This window comes from Varroa destructor, unplaced genomic scaffold, assembly GCF_002443255.2.
Source record: "Varroa destructor unplaced genomic scaffold, Vdes_3.0 BEIS01000004.1, whole genome shotgun sequence".
NCBI classification, from domain to species: domain Eukaryota; kingdom Metazoa; phylum Arthropoda; class Arachnida; order Mesostigmata; family Varroidae; genus Varroa; species Varroa destructor.
The window spans coordinates 40,074,788-40,095,296 of NW_019211457.1; the positions used below are offsets into that span (position 1 = coordinate 40,074,788).

General features: G+C 39.5%; 2 protein-coding genes across 4 annotated transcripts; both read left to right on the forward strand.

Moving 5' to 3' along the window:
- The first annotated feature begins 1,220 nt into the window (after nucleotides 1-1,220).
- Nucleotides 1,221-4,472, forward strand: LOC111249943 (DNA damage-regulated autophagy modulator protein 1-like). The gene is made up of 6 exons (XM_022804425.2): nucleotides 1,221-1,363; nucleotides 1,638-1,749; nucleotides 2,726-2,930; nucleotides 3,174-3,351; nucleotides 3,622-3,707; nucleotides 3,897-4,472. The coding sequence occupies exons 1-6, from the start codon at nucleotides 1,315-1,317 to the stop codon at nucleotides 4,098-4,100; spliced, it is 834 nt and encodes a 277-aa protein (XP_022660160.1). The 5' UTR covers nucleotides 1,221-1,314; the 3' UTR covers nucleotides 4,101-4,472.
- Nucleotides 4,473-5,315: 843 nt separating this feature from the next.
- On the forward strand, nucleotides 5,316-18,608 carry LOC111250028 (uncharacterized). Of its 3 annotated transcripts, none has more exons than XM_022804626.2 (19): nucleotides 5,316-5,725; nucleotides 6,757-6,929; nucleotides 7,403-7,604; nucleotides 7,751-7,931; nucleotides 8,499-8,729; nucleotides 9,005-9,341; nucleotides 10,010-10,254; nucleotides 10,711-11,125; nucleotides 11,767-11,997; nucleotides 13,097-13,220; nucleotides 13,362-13,691; nucleotides 13,885-14,316; nucleotides 14,660-15,214; nucleotides 15,418-15,538; nucleotides 15,690-15,938; nucleotides 16,110-16,347; nucleotides 16,607-16,798; nucleotides 17,088-17,269; nucleotides 17,700-18,608. In XM_022804626.2, the coding sequence occupies exons 1-19, from the start codon at nucleotides 5,502-5,504 to the stop codon at nucleotides 17,871-17,873; spliced, it is 4,836 nt and encodes a 1,611-aa protein (XP_022660361.1). In that variant the 5' UTR covers nucleotides 5,316-5,501; the 3' UTR covers nucleotides 17,874-18,608. The 3 variants fall into 3 exon arrangements, with proteins under 3 accessions (XP_022660361.1, XP_086844321.1, XP_022660362.1); XM_086988195.1 differs by having other exon boundaries at nucleotides 10,118-10,254; XM_022804627.2 differs by lacking the exon at nucleotides 11,767-11,997.
- The last annotated feature ends 1,901 nt before the right edge of the window (nucleotides 18,609-20,509 follow it).

Here is a 20,509-nt window from a genome sequence, read left to right on the forward strand (position 1 = left end):
ACAGAAATACATTGGATACGAACTTTATCTCTTTATTGCATGGAATGACAATTGTATAGGCGTTAGCAATGTGGCGTTGCAGAGAAGTGCCAAAGTCGAACGCTGTTATTCGGGCAAAAAGTGCCTTGGGCGGGCTACTCGAAGGAATCGGTTAATCCTAACTGGACCCATCGATGTCTCTTATTTCTCAATAGTAAAGTAACCATGCTTTTATGGCATATGCTACAGGAAAATGATAAACGTTTATAGAAACTATCACAGCAGTAATAACGGACATAAATGAACGATACGTATAAACGTGTTTTACGTCGAAGCATAACATCGAATGACTAGATGAACCAAAATATAGATCCGTCAATTGACTAAACTAGTTGAGTGATCTGTCTGCTCGGAGCGACAGATCACTCAACGAGACGTCAACTCTAAAGAAAATCACCTATATGTGAACTATGTCAATACAGCCGTACTGGTTAGAGAACAGTTAGCTGAACGAATTCTACTGAGAACTGCTGGCCAATACTTTGAGCTTTGCTGGTGCGATTGTAAAGGCAGTACAACTAGCGACCTCACGTTTAGCGTACCAAAATGGACAGGGATACGATAAGTGAATCTATTTTGGGCGCCGATAGCAGACAACAAGTTCACTTTCATCAAGTAGATAGTTGTGCATAGATCGTTATAGGCGCTTTGTTTAGAAATATTATCTTTTTGAAGTAGAAGATCCATTTGACAATATCTTTTGCTGCTCAAATCGTCATTGCGACCTCTGGCGTGATTTAACGAGAGCCATTGAAATGGCAGGCTCTTCTTATTAAGAGGTAGCTTTTTTCCTGAACAGAAGAAGCTCGTTATGTACAACGGTTACCGATTAGATAGGTCATGCAATATCAAAGTACAGTGCTATCGTTTTACGGAGACCTCAATTCGGTCGCTTTAACATAACGTTAGCATTGAAAGTTTACTCCAACAACTAGCAAATTTATAGCTAACAATTTACATTAATCTCTAATAAGTAATAATAACAAGAAAGATCTGCACACCCGAACCAAGTGAAGTCTGACTTTTTATGGTAAATTCGATATGTATGATGAGCCAGGCACAAACAACATTTGCAAGCAAATAGAAATCTCGCTGTGATTTATTTACTTGCAGATAACCCGAAGCCAAACGTAAAACAGCTGTGGATCCAAGATGAACAGCAAACACGTCTGTCTCTGATTCTTTTGCTGGCGACCTGCCGAAAAAGGCCAGAGATATCGCTTGATAGACTTACGGCAGAAGTGTACATCAGCGTTCATCTCTAACAATCCACAAATGCATGGCATGGCGTATACCAGAACTAATAACCCTGTGAAATTTATCGGTGAGTCGTTTATGCCGATTGTGAAAAACATTTCTCTAAAGGTTTTTTCAGATGCATAAACAGGCTGGATAAACGAGGCTGTTTATGTAAGCGAAAAAAAAACAGGTCTTAAGGCCTTAATGCTCCAAACGATAGCTCAATGGGTATTTAAACAAAAAAAGTAATCCTTTTATTAGCTCATTAAGATCTAGCATTAGTTCTGCAATTCGCCGAGTACGCCTTTATACAGTCGGCTGCTTGGATATCGTAACCAACTTCCATAAGTGGGTTACAGGAGTTGGGTGGATACCGGCAGGGTTGGGTGTTTGCATCGCAACGGCCGCGCTCGTTTCCTTTGTATGGGCCGTTCTTTCCGAAGATGTTACCGTATTTGCTCCGTTCATCAGGCAAGTAAACGATCCTTGAAGACCACTATATATATATATATATATATATATATATGTGCTTCTGACAAGGAAATGTTTGCTTCAGATCGGAGCAACATCAAATGTTTAGCACTCTCACACCGCCCATGGATCTAAAATTCGGCTTCCTAAATATCCTTCGCTAAAGCTATATTTTCCAGCTGAGTATTTCATTTGCAATATTGCCATGTGTTGTTTTTAGAAGGAATCGCGACGATCCTATTCTCCCTCGTACCTCGGAGCTAAGCAACATTACCAACAAATATATTATATTTCAAATTATTTTGATTATAAACCACGGCTAGACATAGAGAATCCTTTACATCCAAATTATATATCATCACGATAATTGTACTGGTTTCAGCGGGACCAAGTTGCCTTTAGGACACGGTGTGAATATTGCTATAGTTCTTTTCGCTTTCCGAATTCAACAAAATCTCTGAATGTGCTAGATTTCGAATTATTCAATAAACTATTTACGCTGCCTTGCGGAACCTCACAAACACGTATGGAAAAAGCAACTTTGACCTACCAAACTTATCACTAAATTATTACGAGGCATCGTCCGGTCAGATACGGCGCTTTCTCAATTTGCTCTATTTTGCTTCCTCTATTAACCGAGTTTTTTTACACAGAATAATTAATGGCCCATATAGCCCCAACTTTGGCCCATTTCAAGCCAGCTTGGTGAATCGCCGTAAGCCTTTTTCATACCGTGAAAGCGCTTGTGTATGTGAGTGTATGTAAGCGAATAACCACGCTAGTATATGTTTTGCTCTGTGGCAGCAACTGCTTCCAACGTCACTTTGGCTATATTTCATCTCCTGTAACTCTACCATGTTTGGTACTGAAGACTTGATCCACTCGCGACAAACGTGCTCTATGGACGCTGACTTTCCCGTAGTCTGTGAACCGTTCTAAGCACGTAATTGATTTTTTTTCGGGCTTCTAATTCTAGCGAGACGGGAGCGGATCCACCACAAAGTGGATTCTTCTCACTAATGATTTTGGTGTCGTGCATCTGGTCGGCTGTAACAATGGTCCTCCGTTACTCTATCGTCCGTCAACTATTGCGATTTAACCAAGGTGGATGGCTGAACTTCTGCGCACTTGCTGTGGGATTTCTGTGCATTTTTGGACTTGCCATTGTCGCGGCTTATCCAGTAAGTGATGCCTGACCTGTAAGTGTGAACGACATTAGTCAGTATGCTCAGCAAAGGTCATTAGGCCGTAATTCAGACATTGATTGACCGATTGGTTGACTGATATATATGAATGTGTAGGAGGAGATCGTCGTCGCAAGTTATCACCTTTATGAGTAAATGAGGCTACTCGCGATAGATACAAGCTTCAGCTGATTTTATCGAAAGCGCTGCTTGTTTCTGCGTTATGACTCTCCTGCTTAGCTGACATCAAGCAACGGCATACATGATTTCGGAGCCACAACAATGTTCCTTCTGGGCGTGGTCTACTGCTTAATGCAGAGTATCCTGTCGGCTTGGATGTACCCTTGGCATAACGGAAAGGTCATAGTAGCAGTGCGTGCGGTAATTACAACAATAGCAGTCACTACTGCGATTACGAGTGAGTTACAATTCGTTACGTTCATGTTTTTCTCTATTTCACATCAATTGAGTCGATTCCTAATTGTATGTCAGGTTGGATTGTACAATAGTATCACAAGCATGAACGCGTAGAGTGACGGGCATTGTGTCGTACCTGTTAACGAACACAGATGAGAATAGACTTAGAAGCACTTCGAAAAAATGCTCATGTTTAAAAACAATGGTGAATACGCGCTTGCCTTTACGTTAGCACCTAAAATTGATGAAGTTTTTTTCGTACTGGTTACAGCCACTATCTGCCAAGTAACTGCAAAAAGGTTATGGTTGGAATCGGGCATTACAAAGCCGGATGACATGCGCTTACCAGGAGATCCGGTACATGTCCGTTCCACTGCCATATATTGTGTATATTTCGAACTGACTATCTCGGAACTTCTTAGCTAATAATTGCATTTCCTTGAGCGATTATGCGCTATATCAATAACTGGTAGATCTAGTAACCTTGAATTTATTTGTAAGTGTTACCTGTTTTAGCCTTTTATTAATCGTTAGATGTTTTTTCAGGCGTTCTCGTGGTTCATGGCTGCAGCGGTCTCCGAATGGATAACGGTAGCCATGTTCGTCACGTACTTTTTCAGCTTCATTCGCGAATTCAACAAGGTTGTTCTAGAGCTGGACACCTACCCATTAGTAGACCATTTTGATGACGATATCGAAATTCGTTTCGCTTCGTCGGAGCATACGCCCCTCTACAAATCTGTCCTGTAAATTCGATTTGTGCTTTTAGAAGAGGGTATTTTACATAATTTGATAATGAACTCCAGAAGAAATGAAAGACATTAGAGGGACTTTATCCTGAGCCCTCTTCAAGCAACTCAGCGTCTTCGCATGTCAATAGGGACGTTTCGAATTCTCGGGAACTAAACCAACGTGAAGCGTACGCTGTCTTCTGGCTGCTTTAAAAGCAAATCAGTAGATTAAGAAAATTCCGGTAAACCGGTATTGTTTATTTAAGATTTTTTTGTTATTTTCTATGTATCCCATTAACACTCCCAGTAAATGATTTATTTAGGAATTTAAAGAGCATCCAATCAGTAGTCTTGTTCCGGCTGTATAGAAAAGAATAAACTGTAAAACGTGCTTGTTTTTGTTATCATTTTCTTATTAGCTTGTTTCCAAAATATTGATATTCCTGTGGACGTGACTTATAAATCTCTAGTATGATCAAGTGTATCGAAGCGCCTTTATACATTCAAAAAAATGCTAAAAATATTATCTTCGTCGCCACACATGTCATAAATACCTGTAGTAGTAATTGGAGACATTACAGGGCAGCAATGCAATTGGACAACTTCAGTATATCTTTGAAGAACGAAATTTTCGATTGAGAATCATGGAGGAAGACAGTAGTTCGATAGCTGTATCGATAGACCGCCAGTATATTTAACGTATCGTACAAATCTATTTTCGCAGAAACGAGCAATAAATCTTCTTGTTTTCGGATCTGAATCCTCGTCTTGTTGTCTTACAGAGTTATTCAAAAATAGCTAAATGTTATCATTCCCTTTTTAACGTAAATTAACTTTATGATTTAAATTATTAATAATTAAAATATTAAGCAAAATATTGCGGAGTACCACATACTGAATAAAGCAGAACGATGATGAGGTCATATAGATATAGATTAATACTGTTGCCGCAGGAGGTGTATGGTGTTAGTTAAAATTTAAATCAAACACCATCACCCAGTTTCCAAACGGTTGAAGACCTGGTGCAAGACATTCCTGACATAGAATTTTACAGCTAACGATTGTATTCTCCTTTATGGACTGTACAAAAACCGCACGTCGCACGAAACGATTCATACTTCTTCAAAAAAATTCATACTTCTTAAACGTTGTGTCGTTTAGCGCGTACGTGCTGTATTGTTCGCCCGCCTAGGAACGTCTGCCTGGACAATGCGTTCATTCATATTACAGAGAGGCGCGAAAGCCACCAGTTGTGAAATAGCTCGTAAGCTAGAGATTTTTCGGTTAACAGTTAGGCAGACTGTGCTTTGTTTTCTTCATCTTCTGTTAGAGTGTTAATTCTAATGAGTTGATAACTGGATACGAGATACTTAAGAGTGTGAATTTTACTAAAATGTTAGACTAAACAACTTTATTCAGAATGAAGAAATTCGAAGTTACTATTACAAGTGATCGGCCATCTACTCTACTACTTGAACTACCATCATTGGACGCGCAGGTTGTAGTGCGATTTCAGAATGGGAACTGTGAAGAAAAGGACAGAAACGTGTTAACGGCTGAGTTGAGAGTCGGTGAGCACCAAATAATTAGTGCCACTACGGAAGAAGAAAAGGAGTCTTCTGCGTCTTTAAGCACGAAGGGCCGGTAAGCTCGTTGACTTGAGTAGCACATATAACGGAGTGAATAGAGCTAACGCGATTGAACAAGCGTGTGATCTATCCAGAGTGAAGAAAGATCAGCGCTTGCTACTTGGTTATTGATAATCACGCGGTTAAATCTCCAATTGAATGGAGATGGTTGTAGAAAGTACGGTACACGATGAAAGATTATGCAGATAGAAGTGGACTGTATTTGTTCCAGTTAAGAGTGTTTTGAAGTATTTCAGTCGTTGTTTAATACAGTGTATGGTTACTGAAATGTACTTTCAGCGACTGTCGTATTATCATAACAAGGGTTACATTCGAAAGCTTGTCGCAAATACGCCACATAAATATACTTCATAAATTGTACCAGTGTTTGAAATATATACTAAAGCTGTTTAAATTATAGGTAACTGTAGGGATACTGGCCTAAGATTTAGCTATCTACAGAGGTGCCATTTTTAATAGGCTTATACATTCTGTTTATAATTTTCTATTCGTTTTTCTATAATTTTGTTTATAATTGTTTATAATCTTCAACTAAGTTTCAAATAAATTTCCGACCCTCGGGTGAAAGGTCGCATCAAGTATAGTCAAGTAAGCACTACTGCAAAGAAGATGGCTAGAATTTTACACGATATCGCCATTAGATAGGAGAGAAGATAAAATATGATTGGCTTTCTGAACTAATAACTTCTGGAGCAGAAATTGCCAAAGTATCGAACGACGTACCTTTTGGATTAAGTCCTTAGTACCGGAGAAGTGAGAAGACTATCGTGTTATTACTTCCTGTGCTTCTTCTTTGCAATCACCTTACTTGAAGATCACACATTCAGCTGAACTTCATGGGTTCAATATGTTGCGTTAATCGCAGTTAAGTGTATAATTTTTTGTCGTTGCCGAAGAAAGCTATATCTTGGAAAGTACGTAAAGGCAGCAAAAAGCCCTGCGATTATAAAATAAAATTAAATGGTTTATTAGTACGCTATATAAAAACATTTTTGTTTTGCTATCTATAAAATTGGCTTTTTACAGAAATAACCAATTTACGGATAGTTTCGCAGTAGACGTCCATCGACCCACTGAAACTTCGACTTACGCTTCTGAGAACAACAATTGCGTCTCGCATGCTGTTACCCTGGAGAGCCCTAAAAAAGTGGAAGCATCACAATGTGAAGATGACATTCAACTCAATGCCGCTATTCCCGGTATAGAATCGTTGAATTTAAATTAAAAAAAGAATAAGACACGCGTTTAAGGTATAAAAAAAACTTGTCCATTAGATGGGTACTACTAGTGAACAACAACGATAAACCAAACCATATCGACTACATTGATAATATATGTATATCTTCTTCTTGTTAGCGGGGTTCAAATATTCCATTGGCGTTGAACTAAGTATACTTTGACTATTTTAGTACTAGAACCATACAGGGTATGGGAAGTGACAAAAGAAGATAAGAAGTCGTAGACTAACAGTTAGCAAAAGTGGCCTTACGCTTGAAGCGGAATCTGGCTAAGCTATCAAGATGCTTTTTTGCTTTAAAACCTATTTCTACTCGTAGATTTACGACTAATCCAACTTAAAGCTTACTTTTCCGACTGTGTAGAAGCAGTAACTTATCGCGTTTTTAATCATCATCATGATAATTCATAACTAACTTAACAAATTCTTAAATAGGTTTATACGGGAGTTCATCTCCTGAAATCATTATCGCTACAGAGCCCCAGAATCAGAATTCATTCTGGGTTGCGGTGCCAGCCACTCAGCAAGACGGGTCGATTCTAAAACCAGCAGCGACAGGGAGCGCTAGCGATGAGGAGATCATTGATACCACAGATGATGAAGCCTTTGCGGCAGAGGAAGCGGATAATCTGACCAGGTTAGCTAATCGAAGTGTAGTTCAACTTTGAAACTTATCTTCTCTCAAATGTAAGAACTAAACCATCAAAATTATTACGGACTATAAATTTCAGGTTCGATTGAACCATCGTTAAAACATTGTGACTGGTCTTTTTTGATTTTCAGTGCTAGTGGTATGAAAGAAAAATCCTACGCAGTTCTGGAGCCGATCTCCATGGCAGAAACGCCGCATGAAGAAGACACGTCTGTTGTTGTTGAAATGACGGCTGACATCGGCGAGCAATCGAAGACACGCAACTTGTCTCAAAGACGACTCTCACAAAGGCCACTACCATCCTCTTTGCAGGTCAGTGCTATATCTACCTTGTAGAGAACTACCTTGCACTACAATGCCATTCCGTATTACAATGCTTACTCATACTGAGTACAGAATTTTCAATTCTGCACGTACACAGACACTACTACCTACTAATTAGGTCGATGCCTTAACCTCGTTGACCCGAGGATTATTCAAAACGTCTATTTGATTTCTAGTAAACAGAGTTAATTTGTGTAACTCCTCAACGCTCGATCAAACACTAAGTCGATGGTGAACTTATGTATGTGTAACTATAATTAATTTATGACATGTTTATTTCTATATGGCCAGTACTATTTCTACATGGTAGTCTAGCTTGTTAGAAGAGTTGTTCGAGCAACATCTTAATATACTGTCAGATTTCACACATTTTTGATTGCTTGTATCTGATATTATCCATGTAAGCGGAGGAATACGACACATTTTGTGAAGAGGTATGCATAAGGCTCTCTGGACAAAATCTCAGATAAAAAAAGGTGTATCACGCATTACTTGCTGTTGTTGTTGTTGGTCGTCAATATGCAAACTGATACATCAGGTTAGTTCTATTATCAGGCGGTACGCGTTGAACCCAGCGACAGTGAAGAATCAGGCAGTGACGACTCCTTCGTTGGTAGAGGTTCGACAAGCAGTCATCGCAAAGCAAAGGTTGGAGCCGCCAAGAAGTTTGTTAAGAAGCGGCTTGTCTATTTTAGCTCGGAGGACTCAAATGTCAGTGATGAAGAAGAGAAAAAGCCCGAAAAAAAAACCCTAGGCAAAAGGGAATTGCCAGATCTCAACAGTCAGGTTCGCGTGGCTAGGTGGTTCTTTAGGCTTGACGGCCGCAGCTTTTTTTTAGTTTATTTCATAATGTAGTTCTTTTCTTAATGTATAAAATAAGAGTTGAAATAAGCAACATTAACAAACTGAATGGGCAGATATGGCATACGGCTATTAGAATACAAACACAAAAATCACGCATAACGAGTTTTTAAAGACGCGCATACGCTATACCAGAAATACCTAGATGTGAAGTATCGAACGAAGAAGATAATAACCTGTGCGGCGGTTTGCTTCCATAGCTCGCGGTAGAGTCAAATGAGCAGCGTAATTCCTCCGCGGTACCTAAAACAATTTCAATGCTTGAGGTAAAACCCCAAGAAAATCTTCAGGAAGAGGAGTTGTCTCGTCAAGAACATTCTACCGTTCCTGAGACAGGTGTCCTCGCAACAACAAAAAGCGTACAGCTAAAGATACCGATCGCTTCGGCCGATGATTCACATGAAGTATTATCACCCGAAATAGATGGCATTGTCGAAGCCACAGAGCGAGAGCCAACAGTAGTTCCAGAGAAGGTCGCGGGAAACAGCAATGATTCGTCTGCTCTGCAACATGACAGCGTTTTGGTTAATAAAGATGGTAACTGACGTTTATAATTCATTATATGATTTTCAATTTTTATAATTTTCAACTTCATATTTGGAGAAACTCAGGTTAATTCATGAAATTATTTAATACATTATACAGATCGTGACGGTAGTAAGACTCGCTGCCGTCTTTATTGAAGAACGAAAGCCAGTCGCTAACTCCACTTCTACTGAATTTTATCGTCACCCCAGGGTCAGTGCAGCTAGCCATTCTCTCCGGGTCCTTTATGCAATATAGAGTACCGGGGCCAGAAAGATGTCTGATATTTCCATGCTACAATTAAGGCATTTCTTTAATGCTTTGGCATGCTTTTAAGAATGATTATAGGTGTATTCAACTATTACCTAACACAAGTAATATTTATATGTTAGAATTAATCAGTATATGTTTTTCAACTCCAATAAAATAGGACGAGATCCATAAAACATTTACATAGCTGTACTTTGCTTATTGATTAAGGACGAGGGCATACATTATATTCTAATTAATATCCACTAGTCATGACACCATGGTAAGACACATTAATTACTCTTGCTATGGCAGTTTTATAATCAAATTTTTCTATAGTAATTTACTTTGAGCGAAGAGCGAGACATCATTACACCTGGTTACGGTTTCATATGATAGGTAATGTGATGGTCACTTGGTTTTTTGTGCAGGCGAAGTTACCGAGATCACACAGAGCGATTTGTCTCCGCATAGAAAACTTTGTCGGACACAGTTAGCCGATGATTCACAGGTTGGTACTTGGATTCGAGAAACTTCAGGTGGTGACGAAAAGGAGGTTGAAGTTCCAAGCACAGAGGAACAGAGGGTGGCGGATTTGGACGGGAATTCTCATCAAAATTTTGATGGAAAAAATGAAAAATCCCTGCAGGAGAAAGAAAACGATGCAACCAGCAAAGTAAGAAAACAACAGCGGTTGCACAAAACAACTATTATCACCTTGAGAATAGAACGCTTTTGTTCTTACGTAATTATTACACAGAGAAAGCGCAAAAATCATCCTTGTACCAGCTCCGTTGTCGCGTCTAGATTAGCCGAAAGTTCTTCTCTTAAGTTATAATTTTCCGACATTAATGCAAGCGCCAGGACTAGTGCATGTCATGTGCCACAGTGTCATTTCTCAACTCATAATAATTCAACTCAGCTACGCTCATATAATATCGTCTAGAGTTCCAACTTGTACCATGCGTTTGAGTACAAGCTAACCCATTTTTGATACTTAGCTTGAATCGGCTTTCTGGTTTCTACTGTCCGATACTTTCGTTTCACTGGTCTTCGCTATAGATAGCCTATGTAGAAATCGTTTTTTCTAATCTTTACATATATGTCGTTCTTTTCTTTTTCCGCACATCAGCGCTCATCACCTTCACAGAAGAAGGAAGATTCGGCATTAAAGGCTGCGGTGTTCAACAGAGGATCGAGACTCTCTGTTGATACGCAGGAATCGTTGAAGTTGACAATACTTAGTGAGTCGTTAAACAAAGATAACGATGAGCAGATTGAGGATGGTCCTAAATGTGGTCCAAATACAAGTTCATCTATCGGTGCAAAAGTTCCTAATGAAAATGTTCAGTCGAATCTGTTCGAGTTACAAGCACCAGGCGTCAATACTTGCGATAAAGATGTCGACGAAGCACCATCTTCTGCCAGCGAAGAGGTAGACATCAGTGCGGCGACAATGTTGGAACGCCTTGAAAAGCTCAAGAACAGGAAAAGTGCATGGGAACAGGCTAAAGAGGACCTACGGACTGAAGGACTCCTCAATGACAGTAGGTTTCTTATCTAATTAAGCTTAATTTCTAAGCATCGCATTAGATTTTTGTCTCCACAGAATATGTAATCTGAATTCACAGACAGATTTGGAAATGGCTAACATGTGCACAGTGTGATATGCATTCTCTGAGAATATAATCGATACACATGTACGGTCTCTGGAATATGGTATATATTTCGTAGGCCATATACAATATGCGCACGTGTCATGAACTCATGGTATCGGTCATCTCAGTTTCATGAAATCAATAAAACTAGGCGGCGATAAAGTATTATGTATTGCATAACACTGCCTAAAAATACGTTTTCGACAAAGGGTTTAACTAATGTAACTGGTAGAATCGCCTCAATCCGATATGTAGTGACCAACAAATGGTTCCTGTTATACCAGTTAGCTGCGCTTTAGTTCACGTCCAAATTTTGTGATAACAATAATTGTCTTAGTAATCCTTTTTATTGCAGCTGCATTTAAGTGATTAGAGAGATGGAGATGGAATCATTTAAGCATTGTCAATCCTACCATTCCCTCTGCACACGCATCATCTTAGCTGATTGTGAGATTGATATTTATTTCAATTCCAAGTACTCCCTGTTAAATATATTTCTTGATACAATTGGCAATTTCTTGATACTTTAGGACGACCAGGTAAAGGTCGAAAGGATAAGGGTCGGGCAAAAACGGGTAATGACCAACGAATGGTTTCTGTGGCAAAGTGGCTAGCCGATAATGAACCCGGTATCGTCGAGGAATACCGTGACTGCCTCACGACTCTCGTGGAAATTAATAACGACAGTGAGAACGATGCCAAAAGAAAGTTAAAGCATTCAACGAGCACCTCCAAAATGGTTACCGAAACTGCAACCCGTAGTAAGTTAACTCGTAGCATGTTGTCTTGCAAAACTTAGATGTCGTGTCATCTCCCGTCCGATGTCGTTTCTGACAAAAAATTTTACTTCGGTCATATTTTGACCACAAACATCATTGTCTTTCTCTTTCCTGAAGGATATGACATTGGTTGGTTAAGTTTAAAAATTGCCGAGTGTATCGTTTTTAATAAAACTCGAGACGCCCCAATATTTTTTTTGCGATTTTCTTCGTGATACCTTCACCTTTTAGCCATATTTATGTGCTACTGAAGGTAATTATAAGTTGACAAAATGGCGAGATCTGGCAGAATATTTCTACTATAAGGTTGTGTCTGAAAATATTTTTTGAATGTTTATAGTTTTCAGCAAAACGATTTGTGCGGAGGTAGCTGTGTTAATTGTGACACTGTGGCTTATGCCAAGCGAAGGCGCACATGTACGGCATGTGTTAATAAAGAAAGGTTACCCTGGCATAACAATTCTCAATATAGTAATGAACAGCGATTTTACTAGCGGTGAGAGATTATCTACCAGCGCCTCAGAAAGAAGATTATCATCATGAATTTTACAAATGTGCCAGCGAGAGATAGAATATATGTGTAAACCCAGTGGATTAGAGACTTTCGCTGGCATTAATTTTCGTAAACTTCATTGGTTCAGTCGATGCATGCATTATTCTACTAACGGTCTCATTTTACATATTGTCAGCGTTCAATACTAGTGTGATTTTCGCACTATTATTCGTCTTTATCTGCTATTGTAGACTTAGTAAATTTGAGCAAAACTTAGTAAGTGGCCGTGCCTTGTATATCGTCTTAAGTATTGGGGTATACATGTTTGTCTACCTGTATGTACCTGTAGATACGATAAATGTTTCTTTTGAATCTTTTTGCTCAGTACGTTCGGAGTACGCCATATATTGCTCTGGCTTTATTTTGAAATACTGGATGAAATTCAGATTTAATGTTCGTTCAGATGTATTGCCTTCACAAACTATTTTCGTATAAGGTACGACATATTATTTGGCTTTCTTTGCCGGCAGCTGACTAGTGAACGGACGAGCGTTTTACAACAGTTTAATGTACCTGTTGAACTTTTAGACAATGATACCCCGATACCGACAAGCTGGAGTCGCTGTTCATCGCCGGAAGTGGAAACCGTTTCTCAAATAGAGCAAGTCACTCCTATCACGGAACCTGAAACGCCAGTTGGGTCTCGTAAAAGGTACTCAAATAGTTTTTTAGCGCAGCTATGGGCATATTTGCCTGGTTAGAAATGGCTTTATAAGGCACCAAGCTTTTTCAATGACATACCCCAGACTAATTAGAAACCATACTTTAACGCATGCATCATTGAATTTTGCAGAACCTCGTCCGAAAGTAACGGCGCTCCAGTCGCAAAGAAAAAGCGCGGGAGACCTCAGAAGGGCGCTAACATATCTGATCCACTTAGCGAAAGTAACTCCCCCACTGTTGGCGAGGCGGTAGGGTCAAAAGATATCAGAACTAAGGTCGCTGAGAGAGCAACAAGAAAGTCCACTAGAAACGTTTCCACTGGAGCATTCTCTAAAAAAATGCCTGCAGAAAACGCTATGAAGCAGAAGGCCACCGGCGTAGAAAAAAATGGTGCATTTCCATTGCAGACAAGTAGTGCTGCTGTGACAGATATGCGCGTACCGGGACCTGTATTAGTGAGGTAACTACTCTACAAGCAAACATCAGATTTACTATAGTTATTTAGATAAACATATCTAAAATTAGTTCGTTCAACAAATATATATACACATTTAGATAAATAAATGACTCTTATTTTATCTTACTCTGGATTTTTCTAACAAATAGGGTATCCTACTAATACAACACAATACATTTTTGACTGAACCCTCCAGTTCCCCCCAGAAGACTCCTATCGTGTCAACAGTTATTGCATCTGCCACTGTGGTCCTTGTTTCCGATACTGCACCACTGGAGCAGGTTACCGTAGGTTTGATTACTGGATCATCCGTTGAAGAAACTCCTGTAGATACGAAATTTACGCCATCAGAGTATTCAACTAATGTATCTACGGTAGCAGGAACACTTTCAAGTAATTTAACAACTACGAAAGACGCTAACATGGTAGTCGAGACATCGACTCCGGCAGCAGAAACATCTGCTCAGCCTGCGAGTTCTGCTGCAGCAAACGATAAGCATAGACATAGCAACCGCCAAAAATCGTTATACCATAGTCAAGAACTGAATAGCCAAAGTCCTTTCGAAAGTATTCTTGATCCAAGCCAGAATCGATATGCACTTGGTGAAACGGCTCGCGAAGTTGCAAAGTAGGTTTCTTAAGGCGTTTCTTCTATTCATTTTTTATTTCTCAGTGAACTGTATTTAATTGAAGGCTAATAAGGATAGTATGTATGATTACGAGTCTATATGTGAAACGATTTATGAATTCAGGCACACAGATATCGTGTATTAAATCGCGTAAAGAACGATTATTTCGGTCACCTATTTTATTACTCTCTGTATATTTCCTCAGATGCTTACTGCATTAACAAAAAAGTTTCAGCAAATGATTTAAATAATTAAAATCAGTCATGCTAATAATGTCAAAATTATGCTACTTTTTTTCTTTTATTGCTAATCGGCTGCTCGTAATATTGCGCGTTTCTATAGTGTTAGTCGTACACCTAAAAGAATCCCAAAGGATGTTCGACGGGTGTTTCCACCTACTGCTAAAACACCCAGATCATCGAAATCTGTAATGACAGAACAACATCAGGATACGGCGAAAACTGGCTCCACAAGTACAAGTGCGTCTGAGCCAGACAACATAAACACTAACGCTTCACCCACGACGCCTAAATATATGACAGCTCGACCTTCCATGGAACTTATTTATTCTTCGGATGATGATGTTATAACCGTTGCGTCTGCACGACGTTCGCCCATGATTACACGGCACTCGACTTCGACGCGTAAGTCTAGAAGGGAAGGCAAAGCGCTGACTGCGGCTGTGGTTACAAAACCGATCGATTCGACTCCCGAAAAAGAAGTTTTTGTCCCCGAAACGATTGAGGACGGACCGCAGGACCCAGTCGAAGGTTCAGAAAACGAACAGGAAAATGCTGTATTGAAAGAGGCCATTGTTGTACTAGAAAGCAGCGCTGTTGGCGTGATTGAAGAGACCCCCCAGGGCGCTCCTAGTACGCAAAACACGACGAGATCTAGGTGAGTTTTATATTCCAAAACTAAATGCACGTTTGAGACTGGTTAGCAAAATGCTTTTTCAAAAAATTAATGGCATCCTTGACTATGACATATACTGATATAATGAGAGATTTAAGACAAAGACGTACGCCAATCTGAAGCATTCTGGTTAAACCTCTTGGCATATTAATATTCATCTTTTTGTGTGTGCGCTGCTTGGATAGACGAGCAGCTCGCGTCAGATCGGAAGCACGTTTAAAGCGCGTGACGAAAAGCTTATCAAGCTCGAAGCAGGACCCAACCCTGAGTCAAAGCGATCCCTACGCAAGAGACACCATAGATATGGTAGGTAATGAGTTTATAAGATAACGGTGTTCGTACGGAACATTTAATGTTTTACTTTGCGTTAACTGGCAGTAGCTATATAAACTTGGAATTGATTGAAACGACAGCCACTTTTTATTTAGATAGAATAACCGCGTTTCTTTGTTTCTAGCGCACGCCAACAAGTGGATGTGAGGGAAGTCCACCTGTTCCAAAAGCACAAGGCACTCGTGCACGTACAAGGACAAGCAAACAGGATCTCGCTTCTGGACATACCTCTACAACTGCCAACTTGACGATGGGTCTATTCAGCGAAGAAATCAGTCCTCTACAGGAAACAGAGGAAAATACCGATGCTGCAAACACAGGCCAAAATACATTTAAACAACCCAATCCGCCTCCGCAAAAAACGAAAGCGACGGTGTGTAGATTTACTTGAGAAAAATTGGGTCGTATTTCGGCACGGAACGGTTCGAACGCGAGCAATAATATTTGAAAAGGATGGTACCTCAATTTCCTATTGCTATATCTCAATGTTATCTGAATAATCAATGTAGTTCAATTTACTACGCTGCTGATTGGAATTTTTCAGGAGAGAAATCGTTTATCTGAGGGGCAACCTGTCATTCCGATACGTGGTCGCTCTTCGGAAGCCAAGGGAAAACGGGCGCGTTTATCCGAGGATTCCAGCTCATTATTGTCCAAGAGGAGCCGCTCTACACCTGAATTGCCAGATCCTGAATTAGAGATGTCTATAGCGGGAAGTACTACAAGCTCTGGGAGCACCTTGAGTGTTAATAGAACCGCGAAACTCAGGGTAATGTTCACTGGTTAGTAAACTGTTATTATACCTCACGCAACAACTCGAAACGAACAAAAAAGGATTCTCCTTTATCTCGTGTCCTTATTGAGACTACGTATAAATCGATACATACGTAGCGGCTGTTAGCCTGCTTAATACTTGACAGAAGAAATATTAGAAAGCGTATTAGAATACGTTTATTGTCTTTGTATGAAATAATTAGTATAGCCATTGGTGCGTGTATTTGCGGTAACTCAAAGTACATTTTTGTTATTATCCCTGAATAGGTATCGATAACGCGCCAAAGGATAAACTAAGTGAACTCTCAGTAAAGACCACTGACATTCCTAGTCAGTGTGGGCTTGTAGTGGCCGCAAAATTTACTCGAACCGTAAAAATGATGTATGCCGTTGCCAAAGGCGTTCCTGTCGTAAACCTGAACTGGGTGACTGAGTCTTACAAAGCAAAAAAACTTCTTGGTAAGTGTGCGCCTATGCTATATTAGTTTGACATACGTTATGGCCCCGCCAAATCACAATGAGCCGGTGACTGCTAGCGATTGTAGTGAATGATTCCTTTTTGTCATGTGTAACACTGTATTTTCTATACCTCATCCAGTTCGTCATATTACTATGAGTCAAACGGCTATATTTATATACCGACTTGGTGACCTTATTGTTCGGTATAATCAGTTGTTTAATTAGGTATTGTGATCTCCAAGTAATTAATTTCTGAATCTTTATTATAACCTGCTAATTTTTCTTGCAGATATTTCACAGTTCATGTTAGTTGATAAGGCCGCTGAAATGAGATATTCTTTCAATTTGGTCGCTACCCTTCGGGTTGCGGCAGAGGAAAAGATCTTCGACGGATGGACGTTTTTCGTTACGAAAAGTTGTGTTCCTAATCCCGAGCAAATCAAGGAAATGGTTTCAGGCTGCAATGCGAAGGTAAATAATAAGCCCAAAGGACAGGTATTCTACGTCTCTCCCCCTTCCCTACATTCTCTAACTAAGGATATAGAACTATGACTATTTTGTCGTTGTCGTTGCGTTAAGAGAGCGTTTGAACATCGAAGTTGGTTAGTGTTAACTGACTCATAGAGGAGGAAATAAGTGTTTTATTTTAAGATAGTCATTTACTGACTGATAATGGCCAAGTTGATTAAGAAATGTATTTACTGTGGCAGAAAAGGTGTAGATAATTCGAAATGATCAATGAATTGTCGCATCGCTAACACCTATTTAGTTGGCTACAAGTTTTCTTCAAGTAGCTGCTTTAGAAATGACTGTAGAGTCACTGATCCCGTTTTTAGGATAAGCACAGGCATAGAAAGATCAGACCTGTATTTCCTAAGTGAGGTTTTTACATATTACACAGGTGGTGAACAAAAAACCAACTAAGGCTGCTGAGCGCACTGCTATCGTAACTTGTTCCAGCGATATAGCTTCCCTTGGTAAGAAAAATGCAGTTCCGGTGGTCGGAGTAGAATTCGTGTTAAATGGAATTCTTCAGCACCGAATAGACTTTAAAAAATACTCTGTTACTAAGTAAATGCATTCATTCGCGCATAGAGTGTTTTAGGATTTGCACGACCGTAGCCGTCTGGCGGTAACGGGAAACAATTAAACAAGTGTTGAATTGACGCATTTCGCGGTTTGTTTTGTTAAAACGGCTATTTCGGTCAGCTGAAATAACCTTGTAGCCAGTTTTGGGTTTAGTAACTACCCTGAACTATAGATAGAGCACAGTCCAGAGATCGACTGACGAAAACACTGATTTGTTTTCTCATGTCACATGCGTAAAGACTGTCTTGCATTGAAATTCTTCTCCTAAATATTCCTTCGAGGCTAAGAGAGGCTAAAACCTAGAATACTCACATTTACTAGCTCGTGCACTTTTCCTGCTTAATTTCTGAGATAATTCAATGAAAATTTACAGCCTACGCTCACGCTTAAAATTAAAAAAAAAAAAAAAGCATAGCTAGTTTATAACTTTCGTTACTCAAACAATATTTTTTATAATACCCAGTAATCACGGATGTACTGTGTCTACTCTAACTTTGAGCAATTACCTGTGCCGCTTGAAGATAGTGGACCTGCGGTTGCAATTGAAGTGGCTTTTTATCAAATGTACTTTTAGTTGAATCACACAGATTGATATAATAAACTAGCCATTCAGCTTAGCTGTAAGATGAAACAAACATGGACAGATAGTAAGAATACAGTTGTGCTCTACAAAACTACTACTTAACGGTGTAATAAATGAAGTATTTGGTGTGTATATGAACGGACTAGAATCTTCATTTTAGAGAAGACTTTACCGGAGATACTTTACGAGTAGTTACGAGTAGGTGGGCGCGGTTATTCAATACAGCCTTGTAGGTTGATTCGACTCACTTTCGTTCTGGACGTCTAGTATAATCAATTATACTATATTCCTGCCAAATAATGCAATGTAAGATTTTAGGTTCATTTTATTCTCTACGTAAACGATTTTGTTTTTTGTCAAAAAAACATACACTTTGCCTAAAAGAACCTACCAGATGTATCATTGGAAAGGTAACGTTGAGAAATTTGTCTGCCAAGCGCTCGTTTTTTTCAATTAATGTTCAATTTCGATATTCTCACCTGCCTTAGCAATGGATAAAGTAATGTGGATCCGAACACTGTGTTTCCTATGTCTCTTGATATATACAAATTAGAATGAAAGCCAGTTTATTCACTTGAGCCAGTACTAAAAGACTGCACATAGTATTTTGTGCGTTTCGTGCACTCGAACTCTACATGTTAGTCAAAAATATTTTATCGAAATTCTGCAGGCTTACGTTTGGCAACTGGTTCGACCTGAATATGCAGGTGCGAAAACATCTCGTTGAGTACGATCTGCGCAAATTCACTGTTGATAGGAGGAAAATAAATCCGACTAAGAATACCTTGACAAGCGATGAGGCAAGTTTTTCCGGTTTTTCGTTATCCAATGAATTAACCTCGGAATAATCTCGAAAAAGATGAAAAATTATTTTTTGTCTGGTCAACGTCCGGTACGCGTTAGTGCCCATTGTATGGAATCTGTAAAAAGTATGCGTTGCTACTCCAATATTGGCATATTTGGATATCGGTTGAGTTTACCTTCTACTTGACTATAAGTGTCTTGCTTCCGTAGTTAACACTAAGGTACATTAACGGTAAGAAATAAGCCTATGCAGTAAGGTAAATATCCGTTTTCTGTCTTAGTTCTTCTTTGAAGTCTTCTCATTCACATACACATCATGGCGGATTTATGACTCCTAGTAGGTTGTAAAATGCAGAAAAAAGGGTGCTACCTGCGAGTCGTCTTGGCGTAGACCGTCGAATCCATCGAATAGGGTTGTCTTTTCTGTTAAAGAGGAGACCAATGCGTAATGTTGTGTTTCCCAGCAGGGTAGAACGAATGACTGATCTACATCAACAATCTTGAATTTATCGTACATAAATCTCAGTGCGGTGAGTCTTTGCTGCTAAGAGATACCGATGAAGCGAGCAGAACTCGTAGACTGGGGTCGGTCGAAATGTGAATACTGAACTATTTAAAGAGGCCTCACATGACCAAGCAGATAAGCTCATCGTGAATACGAACTGTTTAAGGATTTGCTTGTATTGTGATTGTCGGATCTGATTGAATTTTCGAAATCATAAAACGAAAATACTAAGGGTGTAAAATCTTGGTGGTACATAATAACCTAATCTGCTTATGATTGTTAAGTCCATTAGTTACTTGAGGCATAGAATGACATCCTTTTGACAAGAACGTACCGCCAAGTATTACTGAAAGATGTTATGAAAACTGTAACTAAAATGACAAAATAGAGAATTAGTGAACGCAATGCATTGCTTATGTTGAATTTGGGTAATATTCGTTTTTTCTTATTCATACGACTACGCCAAGTCCCGAACACCTCCCAATGCCTTTGAATGTCTCATGATACCTTTGACTGTCTTATGGACTACCATTATGCTGCCCCGATGAGCCGATGCGACCTAGACGCAGACTAGATGCGAAAGCTACCTAGCTTCGTAGTGTTACACGATTCGTGAAATACTTATTCCACCATAATCCGCCATTGTGGCCTCGCCATATTATGGGGCGTATTTGACTGAAATGAATACATCCTTACTAAATGATACCGTCTTGGCGGGTTAAGACGGGCT